This window comes from Serinus canaria, chromosome 25 (assembly GCF_022539315.1).
Source record: "Serinus canaria isolate serCan28SL12 chromosome 25, serCan2020, whole genome shotgun sequence".
NCBI classification, from domain to species: domain Eukaryota; kingdom Metazoa; phylum Chordata; class Aves; order Passeriformes; family Fringillidae; genus Serinus; species Serinus canaria.
Window position 1 is genome coordinate 13742790 of NC_066338.1, and position 26159 is coordinate 13768948.

General features: G+C 61.3%; 4 protein-coding genes across 4 annotated transcripts; 2 read left to right on the top strand and 2 right to left on the bottom strand.

Moving 5' to 3' along the window:
• The first annotated feature begins 8 nt into the window (after positions 1 to 8).
• Positions 9 to 1242, top strand: LOC127060655 (tyrosine-protein phosphatase non-receptor type 18-like). Its single transcript, XM_050984599.1, has 5 exons — positions 9 to 170; positions 410 to 465; positions 545 to 756; positions 835 to 909; positions 1046 to 1242. The coding sequence occupies exons 1-5, from the start codon at positions 120 to 122 to the stop codon at positions 1111 to 1113; spliced, it is 462 nt and encodes a 153-aa protein (XP_050840556.1). The 5' UTR covers positions 9 to 119; the 3' UTR covers positions 1114 to 1242.
• Positions 1190 to 6711, bottom strand: IMP4 (IMP U3 small nucleolar ribonucleoprotein 4). The gene is made up of 9 exons (XM_050984554.1): positions 6586 to 6711; positions 6086 to 6194; positions 5631 to 5714; positions 4976 to 5085; positions 2903 to 3035; positions 2022 to 2176; positions 1707 to 1801; positions 1553 to 1623; positions 1190 to 1466 (listed from the first exon to the last, which is right to left on the bottom strand). Exons 1-9 carry the CDS (start codon positions 6586 to 6588, stop codon positions 1354 to 1356), a joined length of 873 nt encoding a protein of 290 aa, XP_050840511.1. The 5' UTR covers positions 6589 to 6711; the 3' UTR covers positions 1190 to 1353.
• Positions 6712 to 6726: 15 nt separating this feature from the next.
• On the top strand, positions 6727 to 9547 carry CCDC115 (coiled-coil domain containing 115). Its single transcript, XM_050984567.1, is given in 7 exon segments — positions 6727 to 6786; positions 6788 to 6887; positions 7215 to 7315; positions 7714 to 7817; positions 8370 to 8461; positions 8728 to 8856; positions 9057 to 9547. Coding segments are annotated over 7 exon segments (774 nt in total). The 3' UTR covers positions 9245 to 9547.
• Positions 9548 to 9804: 257 nt separating this feature from the next.
• UBA1 (ubiquitin like modifier activating enzyme 1) lies at positions 9805 to 25648 on the bottom strand. Its single transcript, XM_050984374.1, has 26 exons — positions 25548 to 25648; positions 24239 to 24349; positions 23621 to 23679; positions 22610 to 22778; positions 21746 to 21880; positions 21443 to 21549; positions 20880 to 20970; positions 20449 to 20581; positions 20200 to 20297; positions 19643 to 19789; positions 18793 to 18948; positions 18107 to 18217; positions 17727 to 17807; positions 17168 to 17323; positions 16146 to 16311; positions 15414 to 15610; positions 14952 to 15016; positions 14431 to 14626; positions 13241 to 13315; positions 12402 to 12591; positions 11975 to 12063; positions 11785 to 11877; positions 11191 to 11382; positions 10853 to 10954; positions 10574 to 10674; positions 9805 to 10113 (listed from the first exon to the last, which is right to left on the bottom strand). The coding sequence occupies exons 2-26, from the start codon at positions 24347 to 24349 to the stop codon at positions 9978 to 9980; spliced, it is 3156 nt and encodes a 1051-aa protein (XP_050840331.1). The 5' UTR covers positions 25548 to 25648; the 3' UTR covers positions 9805 to 9977.
• Between the last annotated feature and the right edge of the window lie 511 nt (positions 25649 to 26159).

Here is a 26159-nt window from a genome sequence, read left to right on the forward strand (position 1 = left end):
GGGCAGTTTTAGGGTCCAGCCCAGGGGTGGGGCTCCAGCCGGGGGCGGGACCCGGGGGCACTGAAAACCCCCCAGGTCCCCTCCGTGCCCCACACAGGTGAGAGCCCCCCTGGACCCCCATGGCACCTCCGCCGCCCCCCGGCCACCTCAGCCTGGCCCGCGGGCTCCAGGTGAGAGGGGGACCCCGCTCCTGGGGGAGGCCAGCCCCGAGCTCGGGGGGCCGCGAGCATCCGGGGCGGGGTGGGGGCACGAGGGCGGCCGCGGCACTTCCTGCCCCCGGAAAGGGGAAGTGAAAGAAGGGACCCGGACGGTCTGGGGGGACCCCAAGAGCTTGGGGGGCCCCGAGAGGTGCGCGGGAGCTCCGGCCGCCCCCGTCTGGGGGGCCGCAGGTGACCCCCTGCCTCCCCAGCCCCCCCTGTACCAGGACGCCGTCGCCCGCCGGGCTCTGCGGCCCGCCCTGCTCAGGTGAGTGCTCCCAGCGGGGACAGGTGACAGGGGGACAGGTGTCCCTGCCCCCGCCACCCCTCCCCTTCCCCCCCTCCAGGAGCGTTTCGGTACCGGCCGAGCCCCCCGCGCCCCCCGCCATGGATGTCACCTACGCCGTGGTCAACAAACCCCGCCGGGGGGGCGGGGCCGCAGGGAGAGGCCCCTCCCCTTTGGGAAGAGACCACGCCTCCTTCGGACGAGACTCCGCCCCCTCGGGCACGTGCTCGCTCCCGGGCAGCCCCGTGCGCCGCCCCTCCCCCAGCCCGGCAGGTGAGTGGGGGGCGTTGGGGGGGTTTGGGGGGCTCAGGTGTCCCCAGGATCGATAATTCTGACCCTGGTCCCCCCCAGGCTCCCCCAGACCCTCGGATGGCGCCTACGAGGTCGTGACCCCCCCTGCGGACATGGGCAGTAGCCCCTGCCTGGGTGAGCATGGGGGTCCAAGGTGTCCTTGGTGGGGGGGTCTCGGTGTCTGGGAAGGGTTTGGGAGGGGTCCTGGGGGGGTTCAGAGTGGGACACCCATGTCCAGGCCCCCCTCACTGACCCCCTGCTCCTCCCCCAGGGTTTAATTTCCGTATCGGGAAGCCCAAGGGCCCGCGGGACCCTCCGGCCGAGTGGTCCCGGGTGTGAGGGGGGGTCCGGATCCCTGGGCCCCCCCACAGAGGAGGGACCGCAGCAGAACCCGGTTGATCCTTACAGAACCCAATATAGACAAAACCGATTTATTATGACAAATAAAAACTGATTGTGAGAAACCCAGCCGTGCCTAGGCCAGTCCAGAGGGCTCTCAGCTGCCGAGGTGGTCTCAGGTGTGCAGGTGGGTCCCACCTGGGGGGGGTCTCCAGGTGCTCAGGGGGGATCCTGAGGGGCTCAGGTGGCGCTGAGCAGGCGGCGCTTGGGGGCCGTGGCCGTGTACGGGTGCCAGCGCCACTCCACGTCGGCTGCATCCCCCTGGTCCAGGGTCCCCAGGCGGATCAGGTAGGCTGGGGGGGACATGTGGGGAGGGTTGGGACATTTGGCGACACGTGGGGACCCTTTAAGGGCTGTTGGGGACATAGGGGACACTCACGCCTCAGCTGGAAGCGGGGTCCCACCTCCTCCAGCTCCACCGTCCGCCCCCGGCGCCGGTAGATGTGGTTCCTGTGGGGAGGGGGTGTCAGAGGGGCCCAGGGTGGTGGTGGGGGGGGGGGGTAGGTCTGTCCATGTCCCCACGTGTCACTCACCGCACTAAAATGACGTCATCCTCGTTGGCAAAGGTCACCACGCGGCGGCTGTCGGGACGGGGAACAGGGAACAGGTGCTTCAGGATGGTTCCGACCTAGGGGGGACAGGGATGGGGACAGGGAGGGGGTCACCCCACCTCGGGACCTCCCATGTTCCTCCCCAGTGCCACCATTTCCTCCCCCATGTACCCCCCCCATCCCCAAGTGTGTGTCCCTCCTTTCCCCCCCGTCCTCAGTGTCCCTGCCATGTCCCCAGTGTCCCCCCCACGTCCCCAATGTCCCCCCCCCATGCTCCCCAGGCCCCCCTGGCCCTACCCTTTTTCCCAGAGTGGAATCCAGACGCAGCAGCAGCAGGTGGGGGGCGGCCAGCGGGGCCCCCCCGAGCCCCCCGACCTCCTGGCGCAGCACGGCCCCGCTCAGGGTGAAGTGGGCAGTGGGGCCGTGGGGCAGGTGGGACACGGTCAGCCCATCTGGGGGGTGGGGCTTGATCAGGACACACCCACAAACAGGCCACACCCCTCAGGGTTAGCCCCACCCACTCCCCTTGTCTGTGGTTTTAGCTTTTATGTTTTTTAGATTCTGTGCTGCTTTGGTGTGTGGGTCTGAGCTTGGCATTAAATGTTGGTGAGCTCTCTGCACAGACCACGACACAAAACAATTCCTTCTCTAGCTGGGGACCAAGGACAAATGATTCAAATCTCAGGCCCAAAAGCATAACGAATTTGGACTGAAAAGAGAAAAACAAACAAGATGGAACTCCATAACCTAAAGCTATAATTGGACAATAAACTCCAATATGCAAATGGAGCACAACTTATAAAAATGAGTGACCCTGTGACCAGTTTTGCATTTTGTGACCATTTGGGTCCATCTTGGGTTCATTTTGTGACCATTTGGGTCCATCTTGGGTTCATTTTGTGACCATTTGGGTCCATCTTGGGTTCATTTTGTGACCATTTTGGTCCATCTTGGGTTCATTTTGTGATCATTTTGGTTCACCTTGGGTGCAGCTGCCCTAGCTGGGCTCTTGTGCTGCCCAAGCTGGATCCATTGAGGAGACCCTTTTAACAAACCCCTACTTTATCAATGAATCCCTTATCTCTGCTCTATCTCCCCCTTCCCCAGGCACCCCCTCAGCCCCTCCCCTCCCAGCAGAGACCCCAAAGGTGCCCCCAGCCCCCAGCAGTGGCACTGACCGGGCCGCCCGCGGGTCTCGTGCAGCACCAGCAGGTCGGTGACGCCGGCGGCCCGGCACGCCGCCACCAGCGCGCCCAGCTCGGCACGGCCCCGGTTCATGCGGCGAGCCCCGGGCAGCAGCAGGCACAGCTCCTGGAGACAGGGACACGGGGACACGGGGAGGGCTCGCTGACAGCCCTGCCACGCCCTGTTTGTTTCACCCCTTCACCCAGCGTCCTCCCGCTTGTGCCACTACGGCGTCACCGGGTCCCCCAAACCACCCCCACTGTGTCCCCAGATCACCTCCCCCATGTCCCCCAGATCACCTCCCCCATGTCCCCAAGTCACCTCCCCCATGTCCCCCAGATCACCTCCCCCATGTCCCCAAGTCACCTCCCCCATGTCCCCCAGACCACCCCCACTGTATCCCCAGGTCACCTCCCCCATGTCCCCCAAATCACCCCCCTCGTGTCCCTGTGTCTCTCTCTGTCCCCCCAGCACATGTGACAATGTGCGTGGTTGAAAGAATGAGTTTTTTGTGGTGTGGGCATCCATCAGTGTTCAGATTTAATATTGGCACCTGGTTTGTCCACTGAGGGCAGGATACGCCTCTGAGAACACAGGGGTTAAAAGCTGTGATCTCCCAGGGGAACTTCCTCTTGGAGTCCCGCTTGAGAGTGAGTAGACCCCCCTGCCCAGCTCCTTTGGCTGGGCAGGGGGGGAGGGGAGCCATGTGGCCAGAGAGAGGTAGGACAGGCCTGGGCCCAAGGGTGGAGGAGAACATTGCAAGGGCTTCGGGCAGCCATCCTCCATTCCCCCACCCCCCCTGCGAGGGAGAGAGAGACAGAGCCGGTGCCTGTGGCGGCTGTGATAGTGGCCCGGCGTGAAGGAGAAGGGGGGGGTGCCCAGCAGGGCAGCCAAGTGTGGGAGTTGACGAAGTAAACCGGCAGAGAGAGAGAGCTCGGGACTTTTAACCCCTCTGAGGAAGATGAGAACCTTGCAAAAGCTGAGTCCTCCTGAAGTTGATGAGATTGAGAAGCTGTTGAGATTGAGAAGATGTTGAGAAAATTCTAGGTGGGAGGAGATGATGGAGTGGCTTTGGGCTGGACTTTTCTTGTGTAGCCACAGCAGAACCACGGGTGTTTCTGTGCCACAGAGACTGCGTTCTAGGGGGAGGCGATGGCTCAGAGCCAAGAGAGTGCAGTGATGTGGAGGAGTGAACAGAGACGATGGGTGAGGAGGGTGTGGTGGTGCCCTCCACTTCGAAGAAGAGAAGAAGAAGAAGACGATCTCTGTTCAAGAGACCCCTCGGCCCCAGGGGGTGAAATTTGGGGGGGACAAGTGTCCCAGAAGGAGAAGGACTGTGCTCCCTTTGGAACTGGTCAAAGTATCCTTAAAATGAAAAACCCCAGAAGCAGCTCTGATCCATGTGCAGTGGTGAGAGCACTGGACATGGAAGGCGTGTGGCGCAAGAGGGACTTCTCTCTCCTCGAGAGACTGAGAATCGATTGTCTGAAGGGTGGCAATGAAATTGGAAATTTGGTGGGGGGAGGAGGAAGAATTTTGGAAGGTTTTCATCTTATGTTCTATTGTGTTTTGTGTGTCTTCCTTTGTAGTTGTAGGTTAATAAATGTTTTTTTTTTCCTTTTAACCTTAAGTTGGAGCCTGCTTTGCTCTGTCTCTGATCATATCTCACAGTAGGTGCCAGGGAAGTAGGTGTTCTCGTGGGGGCACTGGTATTGTGCCAGGCTTAAACCATGACACAGCACACCCATCCCTGGCCACGCCCCTTCTCATATTTGAGGGTCACTAAGAGCCACACCCACTTTCAGACCACACCCACAAAGACTCCTCCCACTCCTATGGGTTTTACTGCCCAGTATTGGCTCAGCCCCCAAGGGGTGGGGGCAAACAATCCCCTCCCACTTTCCAACCACACCCACCAAAAGTCCCACCTCTCATTGAGGCCACACCCCCATAAGAACAGGCACAGGGTGGGGTCAGGGTGCTAAGGCTGGGCCACGCCTACCTCAGAGCCCCACCCAGCTTTAGCCACACCCACACGGACCACACCCAAACCTGGCCACACCCACCTTGGCAAAGAGCCTCAGGCGAGCGCTGGGGTCGCGGGAAGTTGTCACCATCACCTTGGGGGGCTCCAGCCCCGCCCACTTGTACTCATCATCCTGGCTGTTATCTGTCTCTGGGGGCAGGGCTTTGTCAGACCACGCCCCCTGCATTCCCAGCCCCGCCCACTGCAGCCACACCCACCCCATGGTCATTGGGGTCAATCCAGTGATGGTTCTAGGGGGATTTTGGGGGTTTAATTCCCATTTTGTGGGATTCACAGCTCATTGTAGGGAGAACAAGGCCCAAATTTGGGGTGCAGCCCAGACTGTGAGTGTTGGTGCAACCCCCCCCTCATTTCGGGGTGAATTTAATCTTATCTGGAAAATTTAAAAATCCTCAGAGAATTTGAGGAAATTCCTAAAAATGAGGCCAGTCTCTTTTTTTAAATCTTTTTTTGGGCTGCCTCCGTCCTGTCTCTGGATTCTCCTCTCCCCATTTTAGGGTTCAGCTCAATCAAGGGTCTTTCCTGTCCCCCATCCCTGGGTTTGCAAGTTCCAATCTCCCCCAATTTGGGCATCTCTCCCCCCATTCTCCCCCCTGGATTTGGGGGTCCCTCTCCCCACTCTCCACCCCCGGTTTGGGGGTCCCTTTCCCCCAGTTTGGGGGTCCCTCTCTCACCCCCCGGTGCCTGGAAGTCAAACTCGAGCTCCTTCTGCAGGGCCAGCGCCTCGTGCCGCAGCTCCGTGGGCAGCAGCCGATTCTCTGGGGGTGGGAGAGAAACGGGGGGGCTCAGACAGGACCCCCAACCCTCCCCAATCCAATACCCCAGCCCCAAATAACCCCCTGTGCCCGCAGCACCCCCATCTCATCTCTTCACCCCTTTCAAACACCCCAAAACATTCCTCAACGCCCTTAAACTCCTCTCGACCCCCCCAAACTCTCCTCAACTCCTCCAAATCCCCTTTGCCGCCCCCAACCCCCTTTTCACACACCCGGAATCTCTTCTACCACCTCTTAATTCCTCCCAAACACCCTGTAACCCCCCCAGATTCCTCCCGGCCCCTCTTCACCCCTCTGGCTGCCCTTGTTCCCCCTCCCAGCCCCTGTGTCGCCCCCTCCCCGTGCCCCGGTACCGTCCAGCGCCCGCCGCAGGCTCTCCCTGCGCTCCCGCTGCCGCTGCTGCTGCTGCTCCCTGGCCCGGCGCTGCAGGTACTCCCGGCGCTCCCGGGCCTGGCGACGCAGCTGCGACACGGGGACACCCACAGGTGACACCCACAGGTGACACACGAGGGGTTGCGGGGAAAGGGTCCGGTGACGGGGACATGGAGGAATGACAGGATGGGGGGCGCTGAGGGGGCGGCATCGAGGGATGGGGACAGCGGGGACATCGGGGGACAGCGGACAAAGAGTGAGGGACGCGTGAGGGGGGATGTGGGGATACTGGGCAGGGGGGAGGGGCCGCTGTGGGGGGCATGGGAATGAGAGGATGGGGGACACGGAGGGGAGGTTGGAGGCGCCATGGAGGGATAGGGGACACGATAGGGACAGGGGGGACACGGTAGGGACACGAGAGGGACAGGGGGACACGGGGGGGGACACGGGACCACCGACCCAATCCCCCGCGCCCCCTCACCATGGTGGCGGTCGCTCCGCGCTGCTCCACACACACCGGCACCTCCCAGCACCGCCGTCTCCCATTGGCCGAGCGCCGGCGGACCAATGGGAGCTCGCGGTGCTGCTGGAAAGGGGAGGAAACGCTGCGCCCTTACTCAAGATGGCGGCCTGGTCGCCGTCACCCCGCTGAGCTGCTGGTCCTCAGGCAGGCCCCGCCTCCTCGGCTGCCGCGAACGCTGATTGGTCGAGATGTTCCGGGGCGGGCTGCGATTGGACGAGGCAGGGCCGGGCCTGAGGCCGCGGTGAGGGCGGCGATGGACGGTGAGGGCCGGGGGCTCCGGGGGTCCCGGGGATACTCGGGGAGGGGTCTCGGGGGGATTCTGGGGGTCTCCAGGAGACTGGGAAGATTTTGGGGTGGTTTTGGAGGTTTCAGGGAGCCCGAGGGTTTTTTGAGCGGGTTTCCGGGGGCCCGGAGGAGTCTTGATGGGGTCTCTGAGGGTCTGGGGGGCGTCCCTGGGGACACGGGTGACACCGTGGGGACACCGGGCCGGTCCCTCTGCGGGGGGAACGGTTTTGGTGGGTTCGGAGGAGCCTGTGGGGTCCCTCCGGGTGTTGGTTGGGGTCCTGAGCCGTGTCCCCCCACCCCAGGGTCGCTGTCGCTGTCCCTGGACGCGGCCGCGCTGGAGGTGATGGAGGCGCTGGAGCTGCTGCAGCAGCGGCGGGAGCAGCTGGAGCAGCACCTGCGGCAGGTGAGGGGACACAATGGGGACACAGCAGGGACATGCCACCCCTCGTGGGGACACGTCTGAGGAGGTGCCATCTGCCACAGGGACACACCTGGCGGGTGTCACCTGCTCTAGGGATGGGTCAACCCTATGGGGACACAGATGGGGACAGTCCCCTGCTGTGGGGACACGGCTGGGGACACAGCACCTGTCCTGGACATACTCAGGGGACATGTCACCCACTGTGGGGACACAAAGGGACATGCCACAGTGCCCCTTGTCCCCCCAGGTGACTGTGCCTAACGCTGTGTCCCTGTGTCCCCAGAACTGGCTGTCCCTCTGTCCCTTTCAGTGTTCCCCTGTGTCCGTGTAGGGGTGGCTGTCCCCGTGCTGTGTCCCCAATGTCCCCAATGTCCCCGCAGGGGTGGCTGTCCCTGGCTCAGGCCCGTTACTCCCTGGGCTGTCACCGCGTCTCGTCCCTGCAGTACGGGGCCACCATGGTGCCCCGGGTCCGTGTGTGCCACAGGTGGGGGACAGGGACACTGGGGGGACACTGGTACATTGGGGACACTCAGTGGGGGGTGGCAGGGACATGAGGACATTGGGGACACTCAGGGAGGGGACAGGGACACTGGGGGGACACTGGTACATTGGGGACACTCAGTGGGGGGTGGCAGGGACACAGGGAGGGACATGAGGACATTGGGGACACACTGAGGGGGGTGGCAGGGACACAGAGAGGGACACCGGGATATTTGGGACACTTAGGGAGGGGACAGGGACACAGGGAGGGACATGAGGACATTGGGGACACACTGAGGGGGGTGGCAGGGACACAGAGAGGGACACTGAGATATTGGGGACACTCAGGGAGGGGACAGGGACACAGGGAGTGACATGAGGACATTGGGGACACACTGGGGGGAACACAAGTGGGTGTCCTAGTTTGGGGAGGCGACACGGGGGTGACACTGATGTCCCCAGTGTGGGGGTGACTCTGGAGTGCTGGGAGGTCCCTGTGGTGGCCAAGTGACACCAGGGCACAGTGGTGACACTGTCCCCACTGTGTCACCCTCAGGCAGGACCCAGAGGGACGCCCCCACTTTGAGGAGGTGCCTGGAACAGGGGGGGACCCCGAGGACCCCGACCCCCAGCAGGGGGTGGGTGATGGTGAGGAGGGGGCTGGGGTCCCTTGGGAGGGGGGGTCCTGTGGGTGTGGGGTCCCCAGAAGGTCCCCAGTGGGTGTTGGGGACAGATTGGGGGATCTGGAGATGTCACCCATGGGTGCTGGGGGGGGCAAGGGAGGAACTGGGGGGAATTTGGGGAGCTGGGGGGGGTCCTGTGGGTGCTGGGGGGGCTCTGAGGGGTCCTGTGGATGTTGGGGGGGGTCCCTCAGTTGTTTTGGGGGGGGTCTCTGACTTTTCTCTCTCCCCCAGGGCTGCGGCAGCGCCGGGGAGCCCCTGAAAAAGGGGAGACCCTCAGCAGGTTCCCCCCAGACCCCCTGGGCTGGTTTGGGGTCCTGGTGCCCCCCAGTCTGCGACAGGCCCAGGGAAGCTTCCAGAAGGGTGAGGACTGGGGGGGATTGGGAGGGAACTGGGGGAGACTGCGGGGGGATCCCCAAAAACGAGCAAAGGTCCCCAAACCCAGAGGGGCCCAAGAATGGGGGGGAATGCCCCAAATCTGGGGTGTTCCCAAAACTGGGGAGGGCCTAAAGGCCGTGGCCCCCGTGACCTCCTCAGTCCCCCTGGTGTCCCTCTGTCCCCAGGGGTGACACTGGCCGTGGAGGTGGCCGAGCTCCAGGCCACCATGGAAGCTGCGGCCGCCCGGTACCGGCAGCTCCTGCAGCAGAAACGTCACCTGGCTGGGGACAGTGGGGACAGCCAGACCCCCATGGGAACCCCTGGGGACAGCAAGGACACCGAGGGTGGCACAGTGACCTCAGTGACTGCGTGAATGAACACCCAGAACGAGGAGGACACGTCTGCAGGTGACACGGGGACACACGGGAGCACAGTGCCATGGGGACAGAAGTGACACGGGGCAGTGCTGACCTTTCACAGGTGACACAGCTGCCACTGGTGACATGGAGGACAGCAGCACCTGCCTGTAGGTGACAGCGAGTCCCCAAGACCTGCGGGTGACACTGAGAACTTTGCAGGTGACATAGAGCCCCGCACGTGACTGAGTGGAGTCCCCCCATGTCCCCACCCCCAATAAAGCCACTCCCTGTGCCACCACAGGGTCATTTCTCATGAGCGTCTGGTGCCAGCTGTGCCAGTGCCACCATGGCCAATGTCCCCTCAGGACTGTTTGTCACTGTTGTCGTGTCCTGGTCATGCCAGTGCCACCACAGGGTCATTTGTCACTGCTGTCCCATGCCAGCCAAGGCAGTGCCACCACAGGCTCATTTGTCACCACTATCACAGGCCAGCCAAGGCAGTGCCACCACAGGCTCATTTGTCACCACTGTCACATGCTGGCCGTGCCCGCACCACGTGACTCAAACACGCCCCCTTTTTGCCAAGGTCTATGTTTATTGGGCGGGGCCCTCGCCCCGCCCCCAGACCCCGCCCCCACCCAGGGGGCGGGGCCGACACAACAACGACTATGGGAGAGGGGCGGGGCGTGACAGGGCGTGGCCTGTGTGTGGGGCGTGGCCGTGCAGAGGGGCGTGCCCAGGCGCCCCCTAGCGGATGGTGTAGCGCACGTAGGGCACCTCGATGTCGGCGTCGCTGTCGTCGTTGCAGCACAGCTCGAACACCAGGGCCTTGACGTGGCGGCCCAGCTTCTTCTTGGACACTCGCGTCACGATCTCTGTCATCCTGTGGGGACAGGGGACATGGCAGGGACAGGGGGTAGGGTCTCTGTCATTCTGCAGGGGCAGGGGACATGGCAGGGACACGGGGCACAGTCACCCTGCAGGGACAGGGGACATGGGGCACAATCATTCTGTGGGGACAGGGGACATGGGGTAGGGATGTGGGGCACAGTCTCTTGTCAGCCTATGGGGACAGGGGGACATAAGGGGACATGGCAGGGACACGTGGCATGGGTCATCCATCCTGTGGGGACAAGAGGGGACACAGGGAGTGCCAGGGCACACCAGCACCCAAAAGGGATGGGCACATACAGGGAGTGTCCCCACCCCTGGGACATGTCCCCCCAACCACAGGGCTGCATTCTTGTCCCCAGGACACGTCCCTGCCATGGGCTGTGCCCTCCCTCCAACCCTGCTGTCCTGTCCCTTCCCTGGACCCCACCCATGTCCCCCAGTGTCCCTACGGTTGGTCGTGGCGCTCGCGCAGCTTGGCGGCCGGCATGAAGAAGGAGTAGAGCATGGACACGCCCTGGGACAGCATGGTGATCTCCAGCCGGTGCTCCTTCTGTGGGGACATGGGGACAGGGGTCAGCGGGGCTCGGGGACATGGGCCACCACGGGAACCCTGCGGCCTTGGGGACAGTGGCCACCACAAGGGCTTGACCTTTCCCATTTCCCAGCACTCCTGTCTTGGTCAAGGTGCCTCAGTTGTCCCCTGCCCCCCTCCCAGTTGCTCCCAGTACCTTGAAGTAGGCGAGGAACTGGCGCAGGGTCATCTCCTGCCCGTCGGGCTGCAGCCCCTGCACCTCGAACCGGTCCCACAGCGTCCACTCCACCTCGTAGTACTGGGGACACGGCGCGGACAGTCAGAGCCATGGGGGACCCCAAATCCCCGCTGGGAGTGACCCCCAGCCCCACTGTGACCCAAAATCCCATCTGGGAGTGACCCCCAGCCCCATTGCAACCCCAAATCCTATCTGGGAGTGACCCCAGCCCCACTGTGACCCCAAACCCCCTCCGGCCGCCCCCCAGTGACCCCCAACCCCCCGTGCCCTTGCCCCCCAGCCCTGGCAGTGCCCACCTTGTTGCGGGGGCAGGCGAGGGGTTCGGAGAAGCCCACGAAGGGCAGGGCCAGGTTGAGGAAGGCGTTTTTGTAGGAGCTCAGCCGGCGGTGCCCCTGCACCAGCTTGAAGAGCTCCAGGCAGGCCAGGCCCACCACGGCTGCCGTGGTGGTGGCGATGGCCGGGATGATCTTCCCTGCGATCAGTTTGCTCTGGGGAACACAAAAAAAGGGATTTAGGGTTTGGGAGATGGCCCCAAAACCCAGCCTGAATGTCCCACAGAACCCCTAGGTGGGGTCCATATGGGCTTTGTGTGTAGTCCACACATCCCAGAATAATCCCTGGAATACCCCAAAGCACCCATAAAAACCCCATAGCGCCCCATAACAACCCCCAGAACACCCCCAACACCCACAGAAACCCCACAGCACCCCTGACACCCCACAACAACTCCATAGGTCCCCCCCAGACCCTCACCCAATGTGGTATTGGCAGTCCCCCAGTGCTCCCCCAGTCCCTCTCCAGTGCTCCCAGTGCTCCCCCAGTCCCCCCCCAGTGCTCCCAGTGGTCCCCCAGTGGTCCCCCAGTCCCCCCCCAGTGCTCCCAGTGCCCACCTTGTGGCGGTCGGCCGGGGGGATGTCGTAGTTCTCTGCCCTCAGGTTGGAGGCGGCCACGATGAAATCCATGTGGAAATTGGTGTCATCGTCCTGGGGACAGCCAGGGTGGGTTGGGGGCACCCAGGGAGGTGGGGGCAGCACCCAAGGGGGCTTTTAGGGGGGCAGCACCCAGGGGGGCAGCACCCACCTTCTCGAAGTCGATGGGGAACATCCGGAACCCCGGGAGCTCCTCGGGGCTGGGCAGCGACGCCTTCAGCTCCTCCAGGCGCCCGTCATCTGTTGGGGGGGGAGGGAGAGAGGGGCACATGTGGGAGCCCCACACCCCCATCCTACATGTGGGAGTCCCCTGGCACCCCCGGGACCCCCAGCCCCTCTCCCAGTACTCCCCAGTACCCCCAGCCCCTCTCCCAAGTGCCCCCCCAGTACCCCCAGCCCCTCTCTCAATGTCCCCCAGTTCTCCAGTGTCCCCAGCCCCTCTCCCAGTGCCCCCCACTGCCCCCCGTGCCTCTCCCAGCACCCCCAGCCCCTCTCCCAGTGCCCCCCAGTGCCCCCAGTCCCTCTCCCAGTGTCCCCAGCCCCTCTCCCAGTGCCCCCCGTGCCCCCGCAGGCCGTACCCAGGGCGGCGTTGGCGCTCTGCAGCTCCTGGTCGGACACGTGGATGCGCACGCCGGCCTTGGGCGCGAAGGGGGGCACGCGGACGTGCCGCAGCAGCTCGGCCACGGCCGCCCGGTCCCGCGAGCCCGCGATGCCGTAGCTCTGAGCAAACAGGTTCGCCGCCGCCACCACGTAGTCCAGGTGCAGGGGCTGCGGGACACAGGGCACGGGTGGCACCCAGAGAGGGCATGGGGGGCACCCATGGGGGGCAGGTGGCACTCAGAAGGGGGCAGATGGCACTCAGAGGGGGCAGGTGGAACTCAGAGGGGGCAGGTGGCACTCAGAAGGGCCAAGGTGGCACCCACAGGGCAAAGGTGGCACCCACGGGGGGCAGGTGGCACTCAGAAGGGCCAAGGTGGCACCCACAGGGCAAAGGTGGCACCCACGGGGGGCAGGTGGCACTCAGAATGGCCGAGGAGGTCTCACGGGGGGCAGGTGGCACTCAGAATGGCCGAGGTGGCACCCACGGGGGGCAGGTGGCACTCAGAGGGGGCAGATGGCACCTAAAACTAACAGCGCAGCACCAAAGGGGATAAAGGCGGCACTGAAAGGTGACAGGTGACACCCAAAGGTGACGAGTGACAACTAAAGGTGACGGTGTGGCACTCAGAGTGAGTGGCACTCATGGGGCACCCATGGGGCACCCATGGGGCACAGGTGATGTCCCCTTCCCTAGGTGACACAGCGCCTCCTCCAGGTGACCCAGGTGATGATGTCCCCTCCCCCAGGTGACCCAGGTGATGATGTCCCCTCCCCAGGTGACACAGGTGATGTCCCCTCCCCAGGTGACCCCACTCACGTTGTCGGGGTCGAACACGAGGGGGTGGGGGCAGCGCTTGGGCCCCGACCAGAACAGGGTCCCCGAGTTCGTTTTCTGGGGGAGAAAGGGAGAAAATCAGGATTAATGAGTTCATTAATTGAGCTTAATGAGCTATTAATTGGAGTGACTGAGCCAACTGTTCATGTTAACAATGTACTAATTAGATTAATGAGGTAATCAAGGGGTGCTCCCCTGTCTTGGTGAATATTGGGGTATATGAGATTGGGGTAAATAAAGTAATTATTAGGGTTAATAAAGTAATTAATTGGCAGGTGTTGGGGTGAACGAAGGTATGGGGGTAAATGAAGTCGTTAATGGCGTTTATGTGGTAATTAATCAGGACTAAAGAGGTAATTGATTAAACTAACAAGGCAATGAAGACACTCCCAGCTGTCCCAGGGGGAACTTGTGCAGCAGCTGGCAGATATTGGGGTAAATGAGGTAACTAATGAGTTATTAATTGGGGCTAACAATGTAATTAATCGGGTTAATGAGTTAATTAAGGCACTCCCACCTGTCCTGGGGGGAATTTGTGCAGCAGCTGGTGGCTGTTGGGGTAAATGAGGTAATTGACTGGGGTAAATGAGATAACTAATGGGATTAATGGGGTAATTAATCTGGGCTAACAATGTAATTAATTAAATTAACACATTAATTAAGGCAGTCCCACCTGTCCTAGGGGGAAGTTGTGCAGCAGCTGGTGGATGGCAGGGTAAACGAGGTTGGGGTAAATGAAGCAATGGGGGTAAATAAGGTAACTAATGGGGTTAATGGAGCAATTAATCAGGGTTAACGAGGTAATTAATTAACGAGTTGATGAAGCTCTCCCACCTGTCCCGGGGAGAAGTTGTGCAGCAGCTGGTGGATATTGGGGTAAATGAGATAGAAGTAAATGAAACAATGGGGCTAAATAAGGTAACTAATGGCATTAATAGCATCATTAATCTGGGCTAACGAGGTAATTAATCAGGCTAATGAGATAACGAGCAGTGCCCACCTGCCCTGGAGGGAAGTTGTGCAGTAGCTGGCGGATGTTGAGGTAAATGAAGCAATGGGGGTAAATGAGGTAACTAATGGGGTTAATGGGGTAACTAATGGGGTTAATGGGGTGACTAATCAGGGCTCACGAGATAATTAATCATGCTAATGAGGTAACGAGCAGTGCCCACCTGTCCCGGGGGGAAGTTGTGCAGCAGCTGGCGGATGTTGTTGCTGTACTGGCGGTGCCAGTGCCGGCAGGCCCAGGCCACGCAGTCGGGCCAGGCACGGGGCCGGTCGCTGACCAGGCTGCGCTGCACGGCCTCCAGCACCTCCAGCGGCTGCGTGCCCGCCAGGCGCAGCGTGCGCTCCAGGAACTTGGGGTCCCTGGGGGAAAAGGGGGTGCAGGGGTTAGGGGGGTACAGGGGTAAAGGGTACTCTCCAGGAACTTGGGGTCCCTGGGAAATGGGGTGCAGGGGTTAATGGGGGGGTCAAAGGGGCTTAAGAGGGTCACAGGGTGCACTCCAGGAACTTGGGGTCACTGGGGAAAAGGGGATGCAGGGGGTTGGGGGGGGGGGGGTCACAGGGGCTATGGTGGTACAAGGGGTTATGGGGGTGAAGGGTCCCCTCCAGGAACTTGGGGTCCTTGGGGGACTCCTGTGGGATTTGGGGGACTCCTGTGGGATTTGGGGTGCCTGTCCCGCACACTCACATCAGGTACTGGTTCACGTTCTCGGCCGGCTGCTTGAAGAGCCCCTCGAACTCGTCACGTGCCCACTGTGACAAGAGGGTGTCACTGGGGGGTCCTGGCACCAGGGGCACCCCAAAATGGGGACTGCAGTGCCCAGGAGACCCCCAAACTAGAACCCAGTATCCAAAATCCCCAAAATGGGGACTCAAGTGTCCCGGATCCCCCAAACCAGAACCCAGGACCCCCCAAAAGAATGACTCCAGTGTCCAAGACCCCCAAAACCACAACCCCAGATCCAGATCCCCCAAACCATGGAACCCAGAGTCTGGAATGCCCCAAAACAGGACCCCTGTGCTCTCCAGTACCTCTCAAACACCACCCAACCATGTGGAACCCCCCAAAAAACCACCTGGGCACCCTCCAGCCAAACACACCAGGTGCCCCCCACACCCGCCAGGTGCCCCTGGGCACACCTGGACGCACCTGCAGCGTGTGCTCGATGGCGTTGGGGAAGTTCTTGAGGGTGCAGATGGGAATGGCCTTCTCGGGGGGGTCCTGGCTGGAGCTGTAGGACTCGCTCAGGAACGGGATCACCACCTGCACGTTGCCCTTGGTGCCCAACGTGCCCGACTCCAGCAGCGGCTTCCGGTAATAAACGCAGCGCCGGTCCATGTACAGCCCTGCCCGGGGGTGGGGGGCAGTTATGGGGCATGGCCAAGGGGTGTGGGGCACCCCCAAGGGCTGAAGGGCACCTCTAAATATGGGGCATGACTAGGGGATAGTGTCTGTGTACAGCCCTGCCCAGGGGTGGGGGGCAGTTATGGGGCATGGCCAGGTGCTGTGGGGCACCCCAGGGGGTACAGGGCACCCCAGGGGGTACTGGGCACCCTCAGGGCCTATGGAGTACCCCGAGATATGAGACACCCCTCAGTACATGCTGCCTAAGATCTCTAGGGGTTATGGGGCACCCCAGGGGCTGTGGGGGACCCAGATATGGGGCAGCACCAAATATGAGGCACCCCCAGGGACTGTGGGGAACCCTCAGATATGGGGCACAAGCAGGGGCTATGGGGCAGCCCCCCAAGGATCCCCATAGCCCCCCAAGGGTCCCCATAGCCCCCTAGGTCCTCCAGGCCCCCAGGGGTCTCCAAAGCCTCTCAAGGGTCCCTCCAGCACCCCCAGAGGTCTCTGTGGCCCCCAGCCCCCCGTGCTCACGTGCATCCACGTTGTCCAGCGCGTTGGCCACGCCGTCCAGCCCCTCGAAGAAGTCGTCGTCGTAGACACGCTCGGTGTCGGGGCCCACGCGGTCGGTGCGGCTGCTGACGCGCAGCGCCGGGTTCATCTCCTGCGCCGCCGCCGCTGCCCGCTCCGACTTCAGCTTCTGCAGGTGGGGAACAGCTGGGAGGTGAGCCCCGCCCCTCTGGACACGCCCTGCTAGGCCACGCCCCTTTCCCAATGCAACGACACATCTCAGAAACTCTATCGGTGACACTGGCCAAGAAACTCAACTGCTGACATTGAGCACAAAACTCAACCATTGATATTAACCAGGAAAATCAATCGTTGACGTTGGCTAAGAAACTCAACCATTGACGTTGAGCACAAAACTCAATTGTTGATGTTAACCAAGAAACTCAACCGTTGACGTTGAGCACGAAACTCAATTGTTGACGTTGGTCAGAAAATTCAACCATCGATGATAGCAAAGAAACTCAATAGTCGATACTGAGCATGAAACTTGATTGTTGATGTTGGCCAAGAAACAAATGAGCACAAAACTCAACCTGAAACACCAGCCAAGAAACTCAACTGCTGAAGTTGGCCAAGAAACTCTAATGGTGACACTGGCCAAAAAATTCAACTGTGATGTTGAGCGCAAAACTCAACCGCTGATGATGGCCAAGAAACTCAACTGTTGACATTGGCCAAGAAACTCAACCATTGGCATTGGCCAAGAAACTTAAGCATTGACATTGAGCGTGACACTCAACCGCTGACATTGAGCACAGAACTCAATCCTTGATGTTGAGCACAAAACTCAATCCTTGACGTTGAGCACGGAACTCAACTGTTGACCTTGGCCAACTCAATGGCAGCATCAACCCCCAGTGGCCCTGCCTCTCCAGACCCCCCACACTCTTCCCCTCATCGTCCCCCAACTTCTCCCTCCCGGCCCACTCCAGCTTGGCATAGCCAACCCAACATTGGCCAACCCTTGGGTCACTCCCAGCCCTCACCGTGACGTCCCACGGCCGGAAGAGGAACTGGCGGTTGAGGTTGGACTTCTCGATGGTGTCCATGTCGGTGACGGTGACGCTGCCCTCGGGGCCGCAGCCCAGTCCCACCATGGCAAAGTTCTTGAGCAGCTCGCAGCCGATGGCCCCCGCCCCCACCTGCCACGTGGGGACACGTGGGAACACGTGGGGACAGTGCACGAGGTGGCCCACAGGGTTGGGGACATGTGGGGACAGAGCACGAGGTGGCCCACAGGGTTGGGGACACATGGGGACGCAGCAGGAGGTGCCCTGTGCGGTTAGGGACACGAGGGACATTGAGGACATGCAGACGACTTGAAAGAACAATCAGGAAGCGTGTGAGGACACCAGGGGACACCGAAGGGACACATGGGGACACTTAGGGTGGCCCAGGAGGGCTGGAGACATGCGGGTGGGAAAGGAGACACTTGGTAAATTCATGAAAGGAAACTTGGTGACATTTGAGGAACAGGTGACAACTTGAGACTCATGGATGATAGAGAACACGGGTGGGGACACTGGGGACATTGGGGACACTGACCACAAAGTACTTCTGGGCACCCAGCTTGGCCTGCAGCTCAGCCCCGAACACGGCGATCTGCCCGTCGTAGCGGCTGTTGCGCTGGGGACGATGTGACACCGGCGTCACCTGGCTGTGTCACCTGCCAGGGGACACCCCCGGGGCTGCAGAGCCACCACTCTGGGGACTCAGGGGTGACAGCAGCCATGGCTGTGTCCTCACAGAATGACCACCCATGGGTGCTGGGTGGCCACCACCTGCTGTCCCCAATGGGGTGACCAATGGAGATCCCCTAAGTAATAACCTCCAAGCGATGACCCCACAAAGTGACACCACCCAGGGATGTCCCCCAGCCCCCCAGGTGTCCCCCAGCCCCCCCAGGTGTCCCCGTGTCCCCTCACCGGCCGGCACTGCTCCTCGGTGAGCAGCGTGTCGCGGTTCTCCTCGGGCAGACACTCGAGCGCGTCGAAGTAAAGCCACTGCGTGATGGGCGTGAACTTCCCCGACACGGCCTGGGGACAGGGACAGCCCAGGGACACATCAGGGACAATTTGGGACAGCGACAAGCCAAGGACATATCAGAGAGTGAGACAGCCCAGGGACAGGGCCATGGAAATCCTGGGGGACACATCAGGGACATTCCAAGGAATGGATCAGGGACATACTGGGGACACATCAGGGAGAGAACGCTGGGAGACACGTTGGGGACATCCCAGGGGACACGTCAGGGACAGGGCTGGGACACTGGTGGACCTGTCAGGGACAGGAACCTGGAAACGTGTCAGGGACAGGGACCTGAGGGACACATCAGGGACAGGGCAAGGACAAAGCAGCAACCTCAGGGTGATGTGTCAGGGACAGGGCCAGGACCCTGACAGACACATCAGGGACAGGACAAGGACAAGGACAAGGAGCGACCCCGGGGGAACCCCAGCAAACACCTCAGGGACACTGCAGTGACCCCAGGGGACACCAGGGGACACAGACACCGAGTCTGGTACCCCAGGCAGGGCCAACTGAGCGGCTCCAGCTGTGGCACACGGGGACAGCGGCCCCAGGTGGCCTTGGGGACATGGGGACACGGTACCTTCATGACCTCCTGCGCGGCCAGGCCGCCGATGAAGGCGTTGACCGGGGCCAGGTCGCCGGTGGCCTGGAAGGCCAATTCCCGCACCAGCTCCTCGTCCAGCTCGGCCCCTGCGGCCACCTCCTTGGTCAGGGCCACCACCTCGGCAGCGTCACCCTGCCGGGGACAGGGACGGGGACACGGTGCTGGGAACAGTGCTGGGGACAGCAGGGACGGGCCACGAGCAGGGCTTGGTGGCCTCCATGGCCTCAGTGGGGCTACAGTGATCCCAAAGGCCACTCCGCAGTCTGTGACACCCCCAAATGACGTCACCACTGTCCCCAAGAGATAGGGGGACCGTGGTGGGTGTCCCTGTTGGTGCAGGAGCCAGTGGCTCCATGTCCCCAATGTCCCTCCAAGTCCCAAGCACCCCCAACCCCTCTGATGTCCCCAAATTCTGGTGGGGCTATGGTGACCTCCACGTCCTCAACACCCTCAATGTCCCCAGCATCACCAGCTGGTGACAGGGCCCTGGGGGTGGCTACGATGGGGCAGGTCACAGTGACCTCCATGTCCCCAACACCCTCAATGTCCTCAGTGTCACCAGAGCCTCAGGGACATTATGTCAGAGCAGATCTTCGTGGCCTCCATGTCTCCAACACCCCCGATGTCCCCAGTGTCACCACCTCAGGGTGGCCATGATGGGGCAGGTCATGGTGGCCTTCGGGTCCCAAACACCCTCAACATCACCAGTGTCACCAGCTGGTGACAGGGCTCCAGGGACACTGTGTTGAGGCAGGTCATGGTGGCCCCCATATCCCCAACGTCCCCACACCCTGCTGTCCCCACGGTGTCCCCCCGGTGTCCCCACCTGGTGGCGGGGCCGCGGGGCACGGCCGTGCTGCCGCAGGAAGCGGTGCAGGCCCTGCCACGCCCAGTGCAGCATCGAGGGCCTCTCGGCCTTCCCGAAATCCGTCACCATCATCTCGGGCTCGGCCAGCGCCTCCCGCAACCGTTTCTGCGGAAAACACACCAGTGTAAACCAGTATAAACCAGTAGGGCCCAGTATAAACCCCTGTAGCCCAGCACAACCTAGTATAAACCAGTATAGCCCAGTATAAACCAATGCAGTCCTGTATAACCCAGTATACGCTAACGTAAACCCAATATCAAACCAGTACAATCCAACGTAAGCCAGTACAGCCCAGTATAATCCAGTATAGCCCAGTATAACTCCCTATAACCCTGTACAGCCCAGTATAGCCCAGCATACACCAGTATAACCCAACACAGTCCAGTACAACCCAGTATAGCTCAGTACAGCCCAGTATAACCCACCAGCCCCCCAGTCCCTCCCAGTGCCCCCAGTCCCTCCCAGTGCCCCCCAGTCCCTCCCAGTGCCCTCCCAGTGCTCCCAGTGCCACTCACGAAGTGGATGTGCTTGGGCATCTTGACTTGGGTGACGATGCCACCCCGCACGTAGTCCCCATAGCCACTGGTGTCCCCGATGCTGAACGTGTACGGCCCTGGGGACACCCCAAAAAGAGATCCAGGTGTCTGGGGCACCCCAAAAAGGACCCCCAGGTACCTCAGAGACCTCAAAAAGGACCCCCCAAGGCACATCAGAGACCCCAAAAAGGACCCCCCAGGTGGGGGCACCCCACAGCCAGGGCTCACCCAGCACGCGGATCTCCACAGGCCCGCAGCGGTTCAGCTCCTCCATCCCCTCCACCTCCGTGAAGGTGACAAAGTCACCCGTCTCGAAGCCGTGACGCGCCTCGTCCAGGCAGGTCACCTCCCCAGGACAGCCCTGGGGACACAGGACAGCGTGAGGGGACACAGGGGGGACACCCAGGAACCTCCACAGGACAGCCCTGGGGACACTGGACAGCCTCAGGGGACACAGTGGGGGCACAAAGCACCACGAGGGGGACACAGGGACATCCAAGAACCCAAAAGGGACCTCACCCAGAGGGGACCAGGACACCCAGGAACCTCCCCAATGCACCCCTGGGGACATGGGGCACCATGAAGGGACACAAGGGGTGCTGAGGGGACCAGGACACCCCAAAACCCCCCTGGACCCCCAAGCTGTCCCCTCCCCATACCTTGGTGACCATGGACACCATGGCACTGAGCGGCTGCTCCCCATTGGGGTCTGTCACCACCATGTCGTCCCCAAAGTCACAGAACAGCTGCCTGCAAGGGGGGAGGGGGTCAGTGCTGAACCTCAAAAGGGATCCAGCCCAAAATCCCACCCCTGGAAAGGAACCTCCTAAAAATTCCCCTCAAGGGATTTACCCTAAAATCCTCACCTCAAAAATTCCACCCCAGAAAGGAACAGACTAAAATCTTCCCTCCCAAAAAGGAGCTGCCCCAAAAATCCCATCCCAAGACAGATTTACTTTAAAATTCCCACCCTAAAATCCCAACTCAGAGAACAATCTCCTAAAAATCCCACCCCAAAAGTGATCCACTATAAAACCCCCACCCTAGAAAGGAACTTTCTAAAAATCCCACCTCAAAAGGGACCCACCCCAAAATTCCCCCCAAAAAGGGACCCTTCCCAAAAGGGACCCACCCCAAAAGAGATGCACCCCAAAAATCCCACCCCAAAAGGGATCCACCCCAAAAGAGACCCCAAAGGGACCCCCGTGTCCCCTGCCCTCACCCGAAGAGCCCACGCGTGTCGGCCACCACCAGTTTGATGCCGTGGTCATGGCAGAAATCGCCCACCCAGAGCTGCTCCTCCAGCGGGGAGTTGGTCAGCACCACCACCTGTGGGACAGGGCACCTGGGCACTCACCTGGGCACTCACCTGGGCACCCACCTTGCTCACCAGGGCCACCTGCCTGGATTCCACCAACCCCCTAAGTGGCACACTTGTCTGAGGGGACACACCTGTCCCCAGGTGGGCACACCTGTCTGAGGGGGTTACACCTGTGCCCAGGTGGGCACACCTGTGCCAGGTTACCTGGAATGTGCCCAGCAGCTCCTTGGACAGAGGCTCCCGGGTGCTGCTCACAGCCACGTAGGAGTTGAGCTCGGCCAAGCGCGGCAGCGTCGCCTCGGCCCGGCTGCGCCCCACGTCCTCCTCCCGCAGGTAGAACTGGGGGGAATGAGGGTCAGAAACCCCAAAACCAGCCCCAAAACAACCCCAAAAATGTCCCCAAAACAACCCCCAAAACATCCCAAAATCAGCCCCAAAACAACCCCAAAAACATCCCCAAAACAACCCCCTAAACATCCCCAAAACCGGCCCCAAAACAACCCCAAAAACATCCCCAAAACAACTAAAAGAACATCCCCAAAACAACTCCAAAAACAACCCCAAAAACGTCCCCAAAACATCCCCAAAAACATCACCAAACCATCACCAAAACAACCCCAAAACATCACCAAACTATCCCCAAAACAACCCCAGAAACATTCCCAAAACAACCCCAAAACCAGCCCCAAAACAAGCCCCACAACAACCCAAAAACCATCCCCAAAACATCCCCCAAACAACCCCAAAAACATTCCCCAAACACCCCACGTCCTCCTCCTGCAGGTAGAACTGGGGGGCAATGAGGGTCAGAAACCCCAAAACATCCCCAAAACCAACCCCAAACCACCTTCAAAACACCCCAAAACGCATCCAAACCACCCCACAATCCCCCCAAACACCACAAACCACCCCCAAACCCCCCAAAATAAACCTCCCTCCAAAATTCCCTTACACCCAGAAGAAACTCCAGCCCCCAAACGCAGCAATTAACAACAATTTAAGGTAAAAAACCCCAAAAAAAGCCCAGGTAACCCCAAAAAAAGCCCAGGTAACCCCAGAGGGACGCACCTGGGAGGCCAGGTCGGCCCAGGCTGCGGGGTGGGGGTCGTGCAGGGTGACAGATTTGACCCCCCCCAGCACCAGGTTCTTGGCCACCTCCACGCCCAGCCCCCGCAGCCCCGACACCAGCACGTTGGAGGTCTGCATGCGCTTCATGGCCTCGTGGCCCAGCACGTACCTGAAGGGGGGGAAAACCCCAAAAATATCAGGGGGAACCCCAAAAAACTCCATGGGAACTCAGAGCTCACAGGGGAAACGCGTCAAGGTTGGAGGAACCCCCCCAATTCAAGTGTGTCCCATTTAATCTTTTATATTTATAAAAAAACCCATAAATTTATGGGAAAACCCTAATCCATGAGACCTCTCTAAATCTATAGGAAACACTAAATATATAGAAAATCCCAAATCCATAAAGAACCCTAATCTATGAAGACCCTAAAAACCTTCCTGGAACACCAAAAATCTCAGTGGGATCCCAAAAATCTCATTGGGAATCCAAAAATCTCATTGGGAACCCAAAAATCTCAATGGGAACCCAAAAATCTCAGGGGAAACCCCTCAAGGCTGTGGAGCTCCCCCAGCTCAAGTTCATCCCACAAAACTCCCCACACTTATAAAAATCCCAAACTTAGAAAAAAACCCCAATCTAGGCCACATTCCCAAACCCATGGGGAAACCCCAAATCTGTGGGGACCCCACAACTCACAGGGCCAACCCCAATCCATGGGGAAACCCAAAATCCATGAGGAAACCCCAAATCCATGAGGAAACCCCAAACTATGGAGAAACCTCAAATCCACAGGGAAACTCCAAATCCATGGGAAGATCCCAAATCCATGAGAAAACCCCAAATCCATGGAGAAAACCCAAACTACAGGGACTCTCCCACTCCACAGGGAGCCCCCCCCCAAGTCTGTGGGGATCCCAAACCCCTTGGGGACCCCAAACCCTCCTTGGGGACCCCAAATTCCCCTTGGGGACCCCAAAATGTCCCCCTCACCCCGTGTCCCCCTCACTCACAGCTGGCGGGAGTAGAGCCCCTCATCGATCTCGGCCTCGGCCCCGTTCTTCGCCATTCCCTGGGGACAGAGGGGACAGCACTGTCACCAGGGGACACTGAGGGTGACAATGGGTGCTGTGACACCCTGGGACAAGGAGCAGGACCCCCAAAGGGGGGCAGAGTGGTGTCACTCTGTGGTGACAACGGTTGGGCTGGTGACACCTTGTGGGTGACACTGTCCATGGTGGGGGGGACGTTGGGGACCTGAGGGACAAATGTCACTCTCAGGACAAAGAGGGACCCCACAAGGGACAGCAAATGAGTCTGAGCAGAGTAAGGGGACATCAAGGGACACACGCCACTCCTAAGACCCACAGGTGACACAAAGTGACACCAGGTGACACCACGCCCCCAGCAGCAGCTCTGAGCACCACAGAGGTGACAATGACACCAGGGGCTCCCCAGATGGTGACAAAGCCCCCGTGGGTGGTTCAGGGTCCCTGAGGGGGTGGCAGCACTCAGGAGGGGTGGTGGCACTCGGGAGGGGGTGGTGGCACTCAGGAGGGGTGGTGGCACTCAGGAGGGGTGGTGGCACTCGGGAGGGCTGGTGGCACTCGGGAGGGGGTGGTGGCACTCACGTTGGCGGGAGTGACGCTCGGGGACACGGCGGGGGCAGGGGCGCGGCTGGAGCCCGTCGGTGGCTCTGACCCAGAGACGCGGCGCTTCTTCGACAGCGGGGAGCTGGACATCTGGGGACAGGGACAGTCAGGGACAGCTGGGGACATCAGGGGACAGCTAGGGACAGGGACAGTCAGGGGACAGGGACAGTCAGGGGACAGGTGGGGGCAGGGACAGTCAGGGGACACATGGGGACATCTGGGGACAAAGAGAGGGTAAGGATATCCGTGGGCAGAGGGGAGCTGGACATCTGGGGACAAGGATGGGGTCAGAGCACATCTGGGGACAGACGGGATTTGGACATTTGGGGACAGCCAGGGGTCAGCTGGACATTTAGGGACAGGGACAGAGGACAGGAATGGTCACACTGGGACAGTGCTGGGGACAGTGGGGACACTGGGAGAGACACGGGGTGATGCTGGAGGGCGAGAGGTGACATCTGTGGTGACCTGAGGTCACCAACAGCAGGGGGTGACACACAGGGTGGCACTGAACAGGACACAGTGACACACAGGGTGATGAGAGGTGACACCAGGGATAGGGGATGATGCTGGAGGTGACACCAGGTGACACCGGAGGTGGCACCGAGGGACAGGCAGGAATGGAGAGGATGATGCAGGGTGACAGCAGGGACACAGAGGGTGACAGCAGGTGAATGGGGTCACGGGCGGGGCCACCAGGTGCGACAGCGCCCGCGCTGTCCCATTGGTTGTCACAGCCCTGGTGACACCAGGGACGGACAGGGCGACACGCAGGGATGGAGGGACACACAGAAGGGTCGGGATGGACACTTGGGGACAGCGAGGTGGCACTAAGGGACATCAGACCACACCAGCACCCCCCAGACCCAGACACAGCACTGCCCCCCGCCCCTGAGAGCGCTCCCAGCACCGGGGGCCCCGCGGGGGTCTCGGGGGTCCCATCCCGGGGCGATCCCGCCCTCGGGGCCTCCCTTGCGGGGGTTCCCCATTAACCGGGGAGGGGGTTCCCCATCCCCGGGGGTCCCACCCGGGGTGGGGGGGGTTCCCTATCCCCGGGGGTCCCCGATCGGGGATCGCGATCCTGACCCGCGCTTCCCATCCTGAGGGTCCCGGTCTAGGGGTGCGGGGGGGGGGCGGTTCCCCCTCACGGCTCCCCCCCGGCCCCTTCAGGCCCGGCGCCGGCTCCACCAAGGCGGGGCCGCAGTGGCCGGCCCCGAGGCCGGCTCCCAGCGCCCCTTCAACCCGGAGCAGCCTCCGAGGACCCCCGGGCTCGCCCCCGGCCCCGCACCAATGTCGCTGTCCAGGCCCCGCCGCCGGGTCCCGCCCGCTCCGCTCGGCTCCTCCGCGACAAGATGGCGGCCGCGGCCGCTGCCACCCGCCGCCCCCTCCCTGCGCGCGAGAGGCCCCGCCTCCCGAGCTCTCCCATTGGTAGGCGCCGCCCGGCGCCGCGCTTTCATTGGTTGTCTCCTCCCGCCACCGCCCGCCCCCTCCCTGCCCGCCTCACCCGACGCGAGGATTGGGCGGGCGCGCCCCGGCTGGCCACGCCCCTTTTCCTGCCGCAAGGCCCCGGATGGGGAAGGCTACGCCCCCTGCGCGGCCTCGTGATACGGCGCGGTGCGCGTCGCCCCGACGGCGGCCGAGAGGGGACACGGGACCGGGAAGGGCGGAGTGCGGTGGGCTATGGGTGGGTATGGGGTGGGTCTGGGAGCTATAGGGGCCCTTGGGGGGCTATAGGGACCCAAGGGGGGTTTATGGGGGGTTGTAGGGGCCGATCAGATCCTCGTAGGAGCGCTTAAAGAGCCCACAGGAAACAGCGGAAGAGTTTACGTAGTGTCATGCCGAATTGCACTAATTTGTAGAACTGCGTGACAAAATTTAAACAAAGGCCTCCGAAGTAATG